The sequence below is a fragment of the Astyanax mexicanus genome, chromosome 2, assembly GCF_023375975.1.
Source record: "Astyanax mexicanus isolate ESR-SI-001 chromosome 2, AstMex3_surface, whole genome shotgun sequence".
Classification (NCBI taxonomy): Eukaryota; Metazoa; Chordata; class Actinopteri; order Characiformes; family Acestrorhamphidae; genus Astyanax; species Astyanax mexicanus.
The window spans coordinates 15,234,061-15,247,317 of record NC_064409.1 but is presented as its reverse complement, the minus strand read 5'-3'; the positions used below and the strand labels follow the sequence as shown (position 1 = coordinate 15,247,317).

At 39.1% G+C, this 13,257-nt stretch overlaps 1 protein-coding gene and 2 pseudogenes across 1 annotated transcript; all 3 read left to right on the top strand.

The window, feature by feature from the left end:
* Positions 1–1,726: 1,726 nt before the first annotated feature.
* On the top strand, positions 1,727–2,847 carry LOC103037401 (dynein regulatory complex subunit 4-like; annotated as a pseudogene).
* A 1,157-nt stretch (positions 2,848–4,004) lies between these two features.
* Positions 4,005–4,866, top strand: LOC103037079 (dynein regulatory complex subunit 4-like; annotated as a pseudogene).
* Positions 4,867–9,413: 4,547 nt separating this feature from the next.
* Positions 9,414–10,622, top strand: LOC103043935 (dynein regulatory complex subunit 4-like). Its single transcript, XM_049475280.1, has one exon. It carries the CDS (start codon positions 9,462–9,464, stop codon positions 10,602–10,604), a length of 1,143 nt encoding a protein of 380 aa, XP_049331237.1. The 5' UTR covers positions 9,414–9,461; the 3' UTR covers positions 10,605–10,622.
* Positions 10,623–13,257: the final 2,635 nt, after the last annotated feature.

The following is a 13,257-nucleotide window of genomic DNA, read 5'->3' as shown; positions in this document are numbered from 1 at the left end:
TTCTGAATCATCAACAGGATCATGATCATCCTTGGTTACTCATTGATGTGATCCATGGAGGCCCCACCTAGAATGTAAAGGATCTGCTGCTAATGTCTTGAGGGGGATACCAAAGAACATCTTCAGCGATGTATTGATGGGTCAGAGATCTTTGAGGGGGACAAGGGTGTAATGGCCCTCCGTTCCACGGTCTCTCTATAAAGCTCTGGTGTTCAGTTGCTTAGCTGCATTGTAATTGGCTGTGGCATCCGTGGGCATGGCTGTAGCAGCAGTAACTTAGTTGTGAACTCCCAGTCCTACTGAATTGAGTGTTACAATCTCAGAACATGAAAGAAGTTTACTGAGTCGAAGTTTAGAATTTAAAATATATTAAGTTTACTTTGAAAAAAAAAATCAGCTTTACCAATATAAAAGTAGTGTAAATAAAAATATACATTAGAAAAGCGTAAAAGTACATCAACAGGTCCACACATTGTATAATCAAATATCGAAAGGCCAACACGTTCACAACCAAAGAGAGAGAAAGGAAGAGAGAGAAAGAGAGCCTCCTCCCATAACCTGACACAGACTTCTTCCAAGTTATTCCTTCATATAAATGACATGTAAATCAATAGGATCCAATACAATTGTATAGAATCCATCAATATTACTACGTCAGCAGTGTCCAGTTAACCGTTTGTTGTCCAGTTCAGTAGATGTGACCAGCTCCAGCTTGTCTGGGCAACAAGTTCTTGTCTTTTGTGAGCACAGCAAAAAGGACACTTTTGCATCCTAAAGTCTCTGAGAAGATGAAACAGAAGAAAAGAGTGAATGGAAAGGTCTTCTGGCCTTGGTACGACTTTACACCGTGTAGAACAGGCATGCGCTGGCTTTCTGAAGTGAGGTTTCCAGCACTTTACTCAGATAGCTTGTTGTCTATTCCTAGTTCATAAGCACTGGTCCCAGATCAACAGAGAAGCTTCTCTGCCACTCAGGGTGATGTTCTCCTTACAGCACTTGCTGTTGATGAAAACAGTCTGACCTTCTTGAATTCTAAAAAAGTACAAACAGTCTCCAAGGTCTTTTGTCGTTGTGTCACAGTTGAAAAGAGAGCAAAATCACAAATAAATCATAATTAAACAGTTAAAATGTATACACACACACACATATATAAATGTATAAAACTATTAAGAATAATTGTGTGAGGATGTGGATATCTACAAACACACGCTTCACTTTTTCCTTCTAGAACAAATGTAATCATCCTAGATTCAATGATGGTCTACATAATGTCTAAGAAGCTAAGGAGTAATGACAAGTGTCAGCATACAAAGTATGAGAACAACTGTCTCTTCATCTTAGCTGTAGACATGCTGGGGCCTATTGTGCACCGGTCCCCATGCCTGACTCTCCCTGCCTCATTATGCCCACAATGGATCTGAGAAGATTCATAAACAATATTGTAGAATATATTACCAACAATAGATGACATTTTTCAGAACAGTTCATCTGAACTGTGTAAAAGAGAAATGTTTTAATAGGTAGAGACCGTAAAACAGAAAACTGAAGGTCGGATGCTATTTTAAAATAACTGATAATCACTCTGTTCAAGGACGAATTTATTTATTTATGATGAATATTAAGTTGGAATAGTGTACTATACATCATCAGCTCAAGATATAAATATGACTCAGAGTCTAAGCGTTTCGTTTATTTGCAATAAAGAACTAAACTACATACAAAAAGGATGGCTTCTAAAAAGAAAGGAAGGAAGAGTGTGAAGGGCAAAAGCCTGCAGTAGTGAATGGTGCTTCCACAAAGATGTTGAAGAAGCTGCTGGAGGCCCAGATTGTCTCCTTGCGTGAAGAGCTGGACAGGGAGAGGAAAAAGTGCAACTACTTCCGACTGGAACGGGATAAGATTCACGGTTTCTGGGAGATCTCCAAAGAACGGCTGGACGATTTTAAATGTGAGCTCAGTAACAAGTATAAAAAAATTGAAGAGGCTGAGGAAAGCCATAAACTTGAGATCAAGGCATAAAAACAGAAGGTGAAACACTTGTTGTATGAACAGCAGCTTAGCATCACAGAACTCAGAGCAGAGGGAGAGGTCAGCAACAAACTGCTGCTGAAGAAACATGAAGACCTGGAAAGTGATCTGCGGAAGGACGTACAGAATCTGAAAGTGAAGCTCAAGGAAACAGAGCTTTCCAATAAGAATCTGATCAAGAGTGTTAAATTAAAACACAATGAGGAAATGACCGATATCAGGACTTATTTCGAACAACTACTACAAGACATTGAGGCTAAATATGAAAATAAAATGGTGGCACTGCGCCAGGAGGAAGATATTAGACGCATGAATGAAATTGAGATGATAGAACAGAGGAAGAACTAGGAAGTTATTAAGACCTATTACAAAGGAGGGTAAGAAGAAAATGAAGGAAAACGTGAAGAGGTTAAAAAGTGAGATGGCAAAGGTGCTGAGGGAGAACAAGCAGCTGACCGAGCCTCTGCGCATGGCCACTGAGGAAGCCACAGTCCTCCGGAAACAGCTCACAAGCACTTATTAGAGAAAGTCAGAGCTAGACTCAAGGTGGCACACAAAGAAATTCATGACCTAAAATTTGAGATATCTTCATTGGAGGAAAAAATCTGTACCATTTAGCAGGAGCGTGACAAACTGTACTTGAAGTTCAACAAGGCCATTCAGAAGGTGCAGCAGAAGAAAGTCTTAAAGAACCTGCTTCTGAAGAGAAAACTAGCTGCGCTTAAAGGAGACCTGGAGAAGAACAACACTCATGCCCCTTTAGATCATCAGCATTGCGGGGCAGACTCTGAGACAGGGTCCAGCAGTGCACCTTTCTAACAAAATGCCCTACACACCAATAAACTCTAATCACATACGGGTAGCTGGGGCCTCGCGCAGAGGGGAGTGGCAGCAGTTAAAAATGAGAATTCCTTGTTACGTTTTACTGTATGTTTATTTGCATCTGTTTAAATCATATGTGGTGCTTTTTTTAAGGTAAAACACTCATATTGCTGAGATAAATGGATTAGTGTCATTTGCTTTGCTGCCTAAAACTTTAGCACAGTACTGTATATCCCCATCAAATAAGCAAACCTATAGGCTTTACCAACTATAAATAATGTAGTTACAACATAAGCTACAAAAGCGTTTCAGATAGTATAAGGAAAATATTGTATGTAGTGGAATTTCTTGAGGTGGTGGGACAGATTAGATGTATTACCGCTAGTCGGCTCCACTCTCCGGCACAATTTGGAGCAGTCTGAAGTTGTTCAGACCTTTTAAAGTCAAACCACTGAATTAGACCTGCGTCCCTCATCTTTTCTGCTTAATCACTTGTGGAAGCTTTAGCGGCATTCATTTTGTATTTAAAATCTCACGCGCTGGAGCCGAGCCTCTAGCGGTCCATGGTAATTTACCCACTTTAGGAAGAATTCCTCTCGATGATGTAATTTGCTCAGTATATAAATATGACTCAGAATCTACATTACATTACATTACATTACATTTGGCAGACGCTTTTGTCCAAAGCGACTTACAATAGTCAAGTACAAAGTAATAGGAATTAAGATAAACCATTTTTAGATAGGGCTTAAAGGAGGTCGAAGGGAAATAAAGGGATAGAGAAGTGAAGGAGGGGAAGAAGGAAATGAGGTTGGAAGTAGTTAGTGTGTTAGAGGTGTTAGGAGAGTAAGTGCTCTTTGAAGAGCTCTGTCTTCAAGAGTTTATTAAAGATAGCGAGAGATTCTACTGATCTGGTAGTAGAAGGTAGTTAGTTAGAGGTGTTAGGAGAGTAGGTGCTCTTTGAAGAACTCTGTCTTCAAGAGTTTATTAAAGATAGCGAGAGATTCTCCTGATCTGGTAGTGGAAGGTAGTTTGTTCCACCATTGGGGAACTCTGTATGAGAACAGTCTAAGTCTAACAATCTAAGCGTTGCGTTTGTTTGCAATGAAGAACTAAACTACATACAAAAAGGATGTGTGTGAAGAGAAAAAAAGCCTGCAGTAGTGAATGGTGCTTCCACAGAGATGGCGAAGAAGCTGCTGGAGGTCCAGATTGTCTCCTTGCGTGAAGAGCTGGACAGGGAGAGGAAAAAGTGCAACTACTTCCGACTGGAACAGGATAAGATTCATGGTTTCTGGGAGATCACCAAAGAACGTCTGGACAATTTGAAATCCGAAGTTCAATAACAAGTATAAGAAAATTGAAGAGGCTGAGGAAAGCCATAAACTTGAGATCAAGGCATACAAACAGAAGGTGAAACACTTACTTTATGAACATCAGCTTAGCATCACAGAGCTCAGAAAAGAGGGAGAGGTCACCACCACCAAACTACAGCTGAAGAAACATGAAGACTTGGAAAGTGATCTGTGGAAGGGCATACAGAATCTGAAAGTGAAGCTCAAGGAAGAGGAGCTTTCCAGTAAGTATTTGATCAAGAGTCTTAAATTATGACACAATGAGGAAATTACCAATATCAGGAATTATTTCGAACAACTACTACAAGACATGGAGGCTAAATATGAAAATAAAATGGTGGCACTGCGCCAGGAAGAAGATATCAGACGCGTGAAGGAAATTGAGATAATAGAACTGAATAACAACTCCCACATTAGCAAACTGATGCAAAATCACGAGAAAGCTCTGAGTGACATTAAGACCTATTACGAAGATATCACCTCAAACAACCTAACCCACATCAAAGCACTAAAGAAGGGTGAGAGGGAAATGAAGGAAAAGAAGAAGAGGTTAAAAAGTGAGATGGCAAAGTTGCTCAGGGAGAGACAGCTTTTACAAAATTACAATGCAGACAAGCACTTAATAGAGACAGACAAAGAAATTAATGAAACAGGAAAATAAAATATATTGAAGGTTCAGATGTGCGATGAACTGCAACAGACGTCCATCCAGGAGGTACAGTACAGAACAGTATATATATAAATATTTATATATGTGTGTGTATATATATATATATATACATGGGTCGGAAAATGAAACTGAAATGCCTGTCATTTTAGTGTGGGAGGTTTCATCGCTAAATTGGAGCAGCCTGGTGGCCAATCTTCATTAATTGCACATTGCGCCAGTAAGAGCAGAGTGTGAAGGTTTAATAATCAGGGTAAGAGCACAGTTTTGCTCAAAATATTGCAATGCACACAACATTATGGGTGACATACCAGAGTTCAAAAGAGGACAAATTGTTGGTGCACGTCTTGCTGGCACATCTGTGACCAATACAGCAAGTCTTTGTGATGTATCAAGAGCCACGGTATCCAGGGTATTGTCAGCATACCACCAAGAAATACGAATCACATCCAACAGGATTAACTGTGGACGCTGTAAGAGGAAGCTGTCTGAAAGGGATGTTCGGGTGCTAACCCGGATTGTATCCAAAAAACATAAAACCACGGCTGCCCAAATCATGGCAGAATTCGATGTGCACCTTATCTCTCCTGTTTCCACCAGAACTGTCAGTCGGGACAATCAATTATTGTGGTCTACAACCAGATGTTCTAAAACCAGGTGTTTCAGTTTCATTGGCCAAACCTCAAACTCAAACAAGAAGCTAAATGAAACCAAACAATTGAATCAAGGTGAAATCAGAGTTTCCTAACCAGTAATACAGCTGTAGCAAGTGTACATAATGCAGTAGCTGCATTAGCTAACTCATAGTCTCTATGAATTATTATATCACAATGGTGCTTACTATAGGGAATGTAAACCATAGATTTGGGTTGTTTTTTCTCAAATTTTGTACCGGTATCAACACCTCTCTATGTAAAAATGCTAAAAACAAGGTCTTGGGCAGAAATGCAACATACAATAGAGACAGATTTCAACATACAATTATGAATTTCTGAACAAGTAAGTGTAAGTCAGGGTAGGCAAATAAAACAAAATAAATAAGATATTAAATGGAGGGGGTGTAAAATTGGGTATTAATTCAATTGGGCTCTATGCATATGCAAAATAATAAATTGGCACGAATGTTCAGAGAAAAAAAACCAAAAGTACACAAATGCAGTATTTAGGTCAGTTTTAGTAATAAAAAAAAATAAACTTAATTGTTCAAAATTTCAAGTCTTTTAATATTAAAAAGAACCAATAGTCTTTTCTCCTTTCTTTTTTTTGGTTAATGCTCAATGTTCTGTTTCTTTTTCGTCCTTTCCCTTTGTGTAAAATTGTCCCATTGTGTCAGAAATATAGTGTTCAAGTCTTCACTACCTGGGTAGACCAGTGTTTATGTGTGCGTGTGTTTCAAGTGCTTGCTTTTTTCTTTTCTGCGGTCTGTCTGCAGGGCTGCTTGCATGCTCACGCTGCAGACATCTTTTTTGGTCGGGGACTCAACGTCCTCTGGGACACGTAGCCACGGGTTAGTTCGCCATCTTGAATTTGGAAAGTTTGCTGCCATTTCCCATCAATTAGAAACAACCTGTATGATAAAGTACTACATTCAGTAAATCTGTATGGCAAACATATTCATTTTAACATGTCTCTGACTTTTATAGCCTTTACAGTTTACAAAATATATTTACACACTTAACACTTAGAACCCCATTGACGCAAATTGCTTCAAAAATCATGCACTATTATATAGCTTAATCACTTGGGAATGCGTCAACGAACCAACATAATTCATACATTGTGACAAACAAGGAACCCTGATGTTTCAAAAAATTGCACTTACTATGTGCTGAACTGAAGTGTTTTTAAGAAATATATTGTGAAATACACCTAAAGAATAGGCTTGCCTTCATATTTCCATGCTTTAATATCAAATAATCAAATCAAAATTCAAATAACATTTGAATAAATCCAGTAGTGTCCAGGGAAACAGCTTAGAAACTGCTAGGCCTTAAATAGAACTACGGTGCACATGCAGTTTTCAGGTGCCCTCTGGTGAGCTTTTATTTGCACTAGCTTGAATTTGCAAAAGCTTTATTTTTTATTTTTTTTAACTGTTTTATACTTTTTTTCCAAACTTTAATTTACATTTTAAGTTTGCATTTTTGTACATAGTTTTTAATTTTGTGTGTAGTATAATAAAATCATACTTATCTGATCATTATGTTAAATAACTTTTTTACTTTAATAATACTTACTGTTGTTATTACAAGCAGCTAATAGTAAATATCCAGTGTACTAAATCACTTTCATTAGGTAGGAATATTGTCCATATTGACCCAAATTACTTAAACTCTTAGCCTGCTATGACTGTCAAGGTGTTATACTTTCAACCTGTATACACTCTATATTATCTAACTATTATTGACACGAAAACTCTTGTGTGAATTGATTTAAAGTCTGTACATTCAAAAATAGGTTTAAAAACAAATCAGTCGTTGGATAAGATAATAATCAAAACATAATCAATTCCATGAAGATTTACAAATTCTGGAAGCATTTACATGTCAAATTATGACACTTTTGAGCATCTTATTGTCTTCTGGTATAAAGAAAAATAATAGTTTAAAGGGTTAAACCGATTGCTAATGCTAATTGTTAATCCTCTCTGTCTGCTAGCCTACAATTTAGCAGCTGAAACAGACTCCTTATACAACTTATATCTCACATATTTGATACTCAGGTTGTTTTAATAACCTTTCAACGCCCTTATCAACATTTTAAGCATCTTTAATATTACAATATAAACTTAATTAGTTACTAATAATCCCTCTTTATCTGGCACTATCAGAACTCACCGGAGTTTCTTATCACAAACTATCAACTTAGGGCTTAAACACACTGAAAAACAAACAAACAAACACAAAAACACTGAAATATTGGTATTTCACATACCATCGCTTTTGGAAGGTTTAAAAGCATTGTAACTTACGAACTTATAACTTACAAAATGGCGACTCTGCATCAGCTCAGAACACAGTCACTCTGGGAGAGAAGATAAAAAGAAGATTAAGAGAGGAAGAGAAAGAAAGGTGGGAAAAGTAAATACACAGCTCTATAGAATGGCTCAGCAATAGTGTGCTTATTTTAACAGGGTTACACATCGTTAGCATTTATATTACAGTATGCGTTGGCCTGGAAAATACTACGCAACTGGCATGTTTTGAAGAAATTTCTAAAATTATTAAAACTAAATGTGTGTTGTGGCTGCTGAAATGTGTGAATGACAAGTCCATGATGCGTAGAAACAAGATGTAAATTGTAAAGTATTGTACAAAACAAAACAAAAACAGTATTTAGTATTATTATTTGGAACCAGCTAAAGCATCCAAACGCAAGGAAGCTAAAGCCCTATCTTAAACCAGACAGACAGGAGGCTACAGAATAACAATTTAATAATAAAAAAGCATTTTCACCAAAATATTGCTGTTTAACACATTTTCACTCCTTCCCCTGACATATACAAGTGCACAATGTGAAGGGCTTTCCTAGATCCCATCACATATTGTAGAATATATTACCAACAATAGATGACAATTGTCGGAACAGTTCGTCTGAACTGTGTAAAACAGAAATGTTTTAACAGGTAACTTAGAGACCGTAATACTGAAAACTGGAGTTCGGATCCTATTTTAAAATCACTGATAATCACTCCGTTCAGGGACGAATTTATTTATTTATGGCGAATATCAAGTTGAACTAGTGCTTTGTAAAAGCGTGAATTCCGATATGGCTGTTCAGTTATTAGTTGTGAATCAGATATTTTAACTTTTAAAACGTTAAAACTTCAGTTAAAATCCTTTTAGACATTATTTAATTACACTCCAGCACCAGCCCACCACCAGTTAGCTCACAGTAGCAGTAATGCTAGCGCATTTACTCAGTAAATTCGTTTACTGAAAAAAACCTGAAATATATAGGGATTTTTTATTTCATCTTTTAGCAAAGTGCATACGTCAACTTCCCAAAAGTCAAGGAATATCCTGGCTAATGATGTCTTATACATATAATTTGTGTTTTTAGCCGTTTAGCTCTATTCACCAATATTCATTTTGGTCTCACTCGCGGGGTCCCCCTAGCGGTCCGCGGTCATTTACCCACGTTAAGAAGTGGGTAAGCTTTTCATAAAGCGGCTCTGATATTAGTAGAGCTCAGGGCCAAAGGTATGATTTATATACAATAATATTATCATCACAGTCTCCACATAAAACTCCTACTCAAAGCTCCGCGTCTAAAGCAACCGTGCCTCACGCTCACCCGCTGCAGACCTGCCGAGGGCGAAAACAGGGGAAATCTGATTGGATGGCAAGCTGCGTTGTGTTCAGCAGCTGTATTATGATTGGCTGTGGTGTCCGTGGGCGTTGCGGTGGCGGCCCTGCGCTCTCACTGAGGGAAACAAAACCCCTTGTGCTGCTGCGCCACCTGCAGTTCTATGACGTCATAGAATTCCCCTCGATGACGTCATCGGTCACAGATTATAAATGTGACCCATAGTGTAAGCGCTGCGTTCATTGCGTTTGCATTGAGGTGCTAAACTTTATTTGCAAAGGATGGCTCCTAAAAAGAAAGGAAAGAAGACTGTGAAGGACATAAAGCCTGCAGCTTCCACAGAGGTGTCGAAGGAGGAGTTGGAGGCCCAGATTGTCTCCTTGCGTAAAGAGCTAGACAGGGAGAAGAAACAGTGCACCTACTTCCAGCTGGAACGGGATAAGATTCACAGTTTCTGGGAGATCTCTAAAGAACAGCTGTACGATGTGAAACGCGAGCTCAGTAAAAAGTGTGAGGAAATTGAACAGGCTGAGGAAAGTCACAACCTTGAGATTAGGGCATACAAACAAAAAGTGAAACATTTGTTGTATGAACATCAGCTTAGCATCACAGAGCTCAGAGAAGAGGGAGAGGTCAGCAACAAACTGCTGCAGAAGGAATATGAAGCCCTGAAAGGTGATCTGCAGAAGGACGTAAAGAATCTGAAAGTGAAGCTCAAGGAAGAGGAGCTTTCCTATAAGAGCCTGATCAGGAATCTTAAATTAAATCACAGTAAGGAAATGACCGATATCAGGACTTATTTCGAACAACTACTACAAGACATGGAGGCTAAATATAAAACTAAAATGGAGGCATTGAGTCAGCAGGCAGATATTAGACGCACGACCGAAATTGAGATGATGGAAAAGAGGAAGAACTCCCAAATTAGGGAACTGATACAAGATCAAGAGAAGACTCAGACTGACATTAAGGCCTACTACAAAGATATAGTCTCCAGCAGCTTAGCCCGCATCAAAGCACTGAAGGAGGGTGAGAGGGATATGAAGGAAATGGTGCAGAAGTTAAAAAGCGAGGTGGCAAAGGTGCTGAGGGAGAAGAAGCAGCTGACCGAGCCTCTGCGCATTGTCTCTGAGGAAGCCTCAGTCCTCCGGAAACAGGTCACAGACCACAGTGCAGACAAGCACCTATTAGAGAAAGTCAGAGCTAGACTCAAGGTGGCAGAAAAAGAAATTTGTGACCGAAAATTTGAGATCTCTTTATTGGAGGAAAAAATCAGTACCGTCCAACAAGAGCGTGACGGACTGTACCAGGGATTTCAGAAGGCCATTCAAGAGGTGAAGCAGAAGAAAGGCATAAAGAGCATCGTAAAAAAAAAAAAAACTTTGCTTAAAGAAGACCTGGGGAGGCTGCAGACAGAGGGGTAGTGGGTTTCTGGGGAGGCTGCAGACAAAGGGGTAGGGGGGTGCTGGGAGGCAGCAGACAGAGGGGGAGGGGGGGTACTGGGAGGCAGCAGACAGAGGGGAGGGGGGGTGCTGGAGAGGCAGCAGAGAAAGGGGGAGGGGGTGCTGGAGAATTAGCAGAGAGGGGGGGTATTGGAGCGTTCATGGAATGTTCTAAAAATCTCATTCAAAGTTTCCCCAATGTTAGAAAAAACGTTTCCAGATTAATGTTCGTGCACGCTTGTAATTATCTGCAGCTATTACCCGACCATAATATTTTCTTTCCTCTCTCTTTATAATGAAGTATAATTTGTTGCAGCAATAAAATAAAAATTCATGCTGTATAAACTAATGTGCTTGGGGATGGTTTGTGCGTACAAGTTGTTTTAATGTAATCACAGGTATATATGTAATGATTGGTATATATGCGTTGTGCACACCTTACTAATTAATTTACATTCACTCTAAACCCCCAGTGTGTACTCAGCAGCTGCTGTCACTTTGGGTGGTGGAGAAAGAGAAGGTCACTGGTTCCTGCTGGGGCATGAGCAGACCCCCATATCCTCATGGGTGCGACCACCTCTAGCTTACACTTCTTCCATTACTCCAATGTACTGGACTAGAAGACTAGGAAAATCCCATTTACAACAAGAGCACTGTTAAAAGCACTGTGAAATAGTAAATTATATTTTACTGTTAGGAAAATACAACCTTTTCTGCAAATTATCTGATACGTTAAAAAAACGTAATCAGCCCCAATTCGGTTGCTAAACTGACAAACTGACTAATAAAATGCTACTCTACAGAATATTGTAGAATATTGTTTGCTATAATTTATTTTAGATTTTATCACAATTCTTCCCAATTTTGGAAGGCATATTACCCAACCCAGAGCCTCTATTGCAGAGCCATGAGCAGATATTTATTACAGTAAAAAAAAATATTTTGATCTCCAATTTAAACAAAATGGGCAACTAGAAATGTTCAATTAAAAATTAAACAGACAAACACACATACACTATACATCTTCATGTCTTCTGAAATCATTAATGGCAACTGCTTGGCAGCAGGCCTGGGTAATTTCTTTTTTTTTAATTTAAAAAGTTGCTGAATTAAAAATGAATTGGAATAAAGGAGGTGGAATTGAATTCATTGCTATTCCTTGCAATTCCTAAGTGACAGCAGCTGCTTTAATTGAGGACCAAATAAAAGATATATTAAAAAAAAATAAAATATATATACACAAAATATTATATGTTTGCATGCTTTTATTGAACACAACATGTTAACATTCACAGTGAGAGGGGAAAGAGTATGTAAACCTTTGGATTTAATAACTGTTTGACCCTTCTTTGGCACCAATAACCTCAACCAAACGTTTCCTGTAGTTGCAGATCAGACCTGCACATCGGTCTGGAGGAACTTTTCAAAACTGTTTCAGGTCAGAAATTTTCTTGGGATACCTGGTGTGAATCACTCTCTTGAGGTCATGATGCCACAGCATCTCAATTGGGTCAGGACTGTTGAAGCCATTCGGTTGTTGATTTACTTCTTGATTGCCTATGTTTTGGTCGTTTTTCTGTTGCATCATCCATCTTCTGTTGAGCTTCTGTTGGTGGACAGATGATCTTAAGTTTTCCTGCAAAATGTCTTGGTAAATTTGGGAATTGGGACTTAGACATTTTTTCCATTAATGACGGCAATCCGTCCAGGCCCTGAGGCAGCAAAGCAGCCCCAAACCATGATGCCCCCTCCCCCATATTTCACAGTTGGGATGAGGTTTGGATGATGGTGTGCTGTGCCTTTTTTCTCCACACATAGCATTGTGTGTTCCTTCCAGACAACTCAATTTTAGTTTTATCTGTCCACAGTATATTTAGCCAGTACTGCTGTGGAACATCCAGGTGCTCTTTTGCAAACCTTAAGCGTGCAGCTGTCACGCAGCCTTGTTCTCCTTCCACATTACCAGACTCCATTTCTCAGAATTCCGCTGGTTATGACATCAATAATAACCTTTCACCTTCACCCAATCGCGTTACGCTCCGACGCTCTGATTCACCTGTATTCTGAATTACTTCCGGTTCATTCTTGTCTAGCTCCTGTATTTAAGGCATCCGTTTGTAAACAAACACCGCGAGGTATTGTCGACTCATGTTGCATACTAAGCGTTTTCCTATGTTCTGTTTTTGCTTTCTTGTTACAACCCTGTTTTCGGATTATCGGTTTATGTCTTTTGTTTTGCCCTTATTGGATTTGTTGTACGGTTGGACTGTTTCTCGGTTTCGAACTCGGACTGTATTTTTGACTACGTCTTCTGGTATCGGTGAGACCGCTGTTTGCCTGGCTTTCCTGTTAGCAGTATCTGTTAGCTTGCCTGCTAATAAACCTGTTTGTACTTTTAACTCGGCTCGCATCACTCCTCTCTACCTGGCGTCACAGCAGCAATGTTTTTTTGGACAGTAGTTGCTTCCTTTGTGGTGTCCTCCCATGAACTCCATTCATGTTTATTGTTTTTCTTATTGTAGATTTCTCAACAAAAATGTTAGCATGTGCCAGAGATTTCTGTAAGTCTTTAGCTGACGCAGGGTTCTTTCTCACCTCATTGTACACTCATCTTGCAATTATCTTTACAGGACGA

Excerpts from the sequence above, each read along its gene's own strand:
- LOC103043935 (XM_049475280.1), top strand. The coding sequence starts at position 9,462 with ATGGCTCCTAAAAAGAAAGGAAAGAAGACTGTGAAGGACATAAAGCCT.